Source organism: Phytophthora parasitica, assembly GCF_000247585.1.
Source record: "Phytophthora parasitica INRA-310 unplaced genomic scaffold supercont2.359, whole genome shotgun sequence".
NCBI lineage: Eukaryota > Oomycota > Peronosporomycetes > Peronosporales > Peronosporaceae > Phytophthora > Phytophthora nicotianae.
Genome location: NW_008649345.1, coordinates 372 through 1,633, shown reverse-complemented (window position 1 = coordinate 1,633; position 1,262 = coordinate 372). Strand labels below are relative to the sequence as shown.

The 1,262-nt window shown below is 46.1% G+C and overlaps 1 protein-coding gene across 1 annotated transcript; it reads left to right on the top strand.

Moving 5' to 3' along the window:
• Positions 1–263: 263 nt before the first annotated feature.
• PPTG_20215 (hypothetical protein) lies at positions 264–449 on the top strand (the record flags this gene model as incomplete). The annotated part of the gene is made up of 1 exon (XM_008918895.1): positions 264–449. The coding sequence occupies one exon, from the start codon at positions 264–266 to the stop codon at positions 447–449; it is 186 nt and encodes a 61-aa protein (XP_008917143.1).
• Between the last annotated feature and the right edge of the window lie 813 nt (positions 450–1,262).

The window sequence follows — 1,262 nt, the reverse complement described above, 5'->3', positions numbered from 1 at the left end:
GCTACACCACACAAACCCAAGCTGGTGTAGCCACGTCGGAAATTCACGCTACAATGCTTCTAAACGACCTCAATTCTTTAGTTATCCCGAAGGACATATCTAACGCAAAGAGTACTGCCAGATCTGAATTATTGGCAACGAAGACAAGCAACGAGGCATTGGTTGAAATGCTTGACAGCAAATGATTTCTACTTTCTTTTGAGACGGATCCTGAGACCAATCGTCTTCGCTACTTGGTTTGGGCACGCCCCAAAACGACAGCAATGGCCCGGGATTTCATGGCAGTTCTGGTGATTGACTGCACGTACAAGACCAATCGCTTTAACATGCCTCTTTTAAACGCCATTATCCTTACCGGAATGAACACAATTCTGCCGTTTGCACAAGTTTGGCTGCCTGGCGAGGCTGAACCAGATTTTGAGTGGGCCTTCGTGCAGCTCAAGACCTAATGGAGCAAAATGGCATCCCGCAACCTCGAGTGATCGTCACGGACCGCGACCTAGCTTGTACGAATGCTACAGAAACTGTGTTCCCCAACTCCGACAAGATGTTGTGCCTCTGGCATATCGCAATGTTCTTGCTCAAGCAAAAACGAAAATCCAGAACAATTTGGCTGTAGACGCGACGCAAATTGCAAATGCTTCTCGACCTTTCTCGTTTACCAACCTTCTCACGAGTGAAGACACTGCTGAGTTCGAGTCCACAGTCTTGCCTCCCCCGTCATGGAATTTTGCTGGTCTGAACTCACTTGACAACTAGATCAAAGGTCTTACATACATGTACTAATACATTTATTGTAAAATATGTACTTACGATTTTTTTTTCGTTCTCTTATTATTCTATATTGTCATTATAAATAACTCACATGATAGAAGTCGATTGATGTTTTTAAGCGTTGAAGTTTGTTTGGATCTTTGCTTGGGCACTAATGCCATGTGCTCGGGCTTTTTCTGCTCGGGTGCTCCGGTCAGGGTGCTCCGGTCAGGGTGCTCCTTAGCAATTCCCCCGTTGGAGGTGCAGTCCGCACTGATTTTGTCCACTATCCTCGGATATTACTTTTACTTCTTGTGGCTCTTGACATTAAAAGGTACGGTCTCTCCGAGTATGTTCGGGAAGGGATCACGCCTTCACCGAAGCAGGATCCCTCTCTTTAAGGGTTGTCGACCCAAACACTTTGACCCCGGTAAATAAGACTCTACCACACCAATTCGTCTACAGTTTCCCCGCCTAATCTGGAACTGCAAGCTGCTATGTACCTTCGA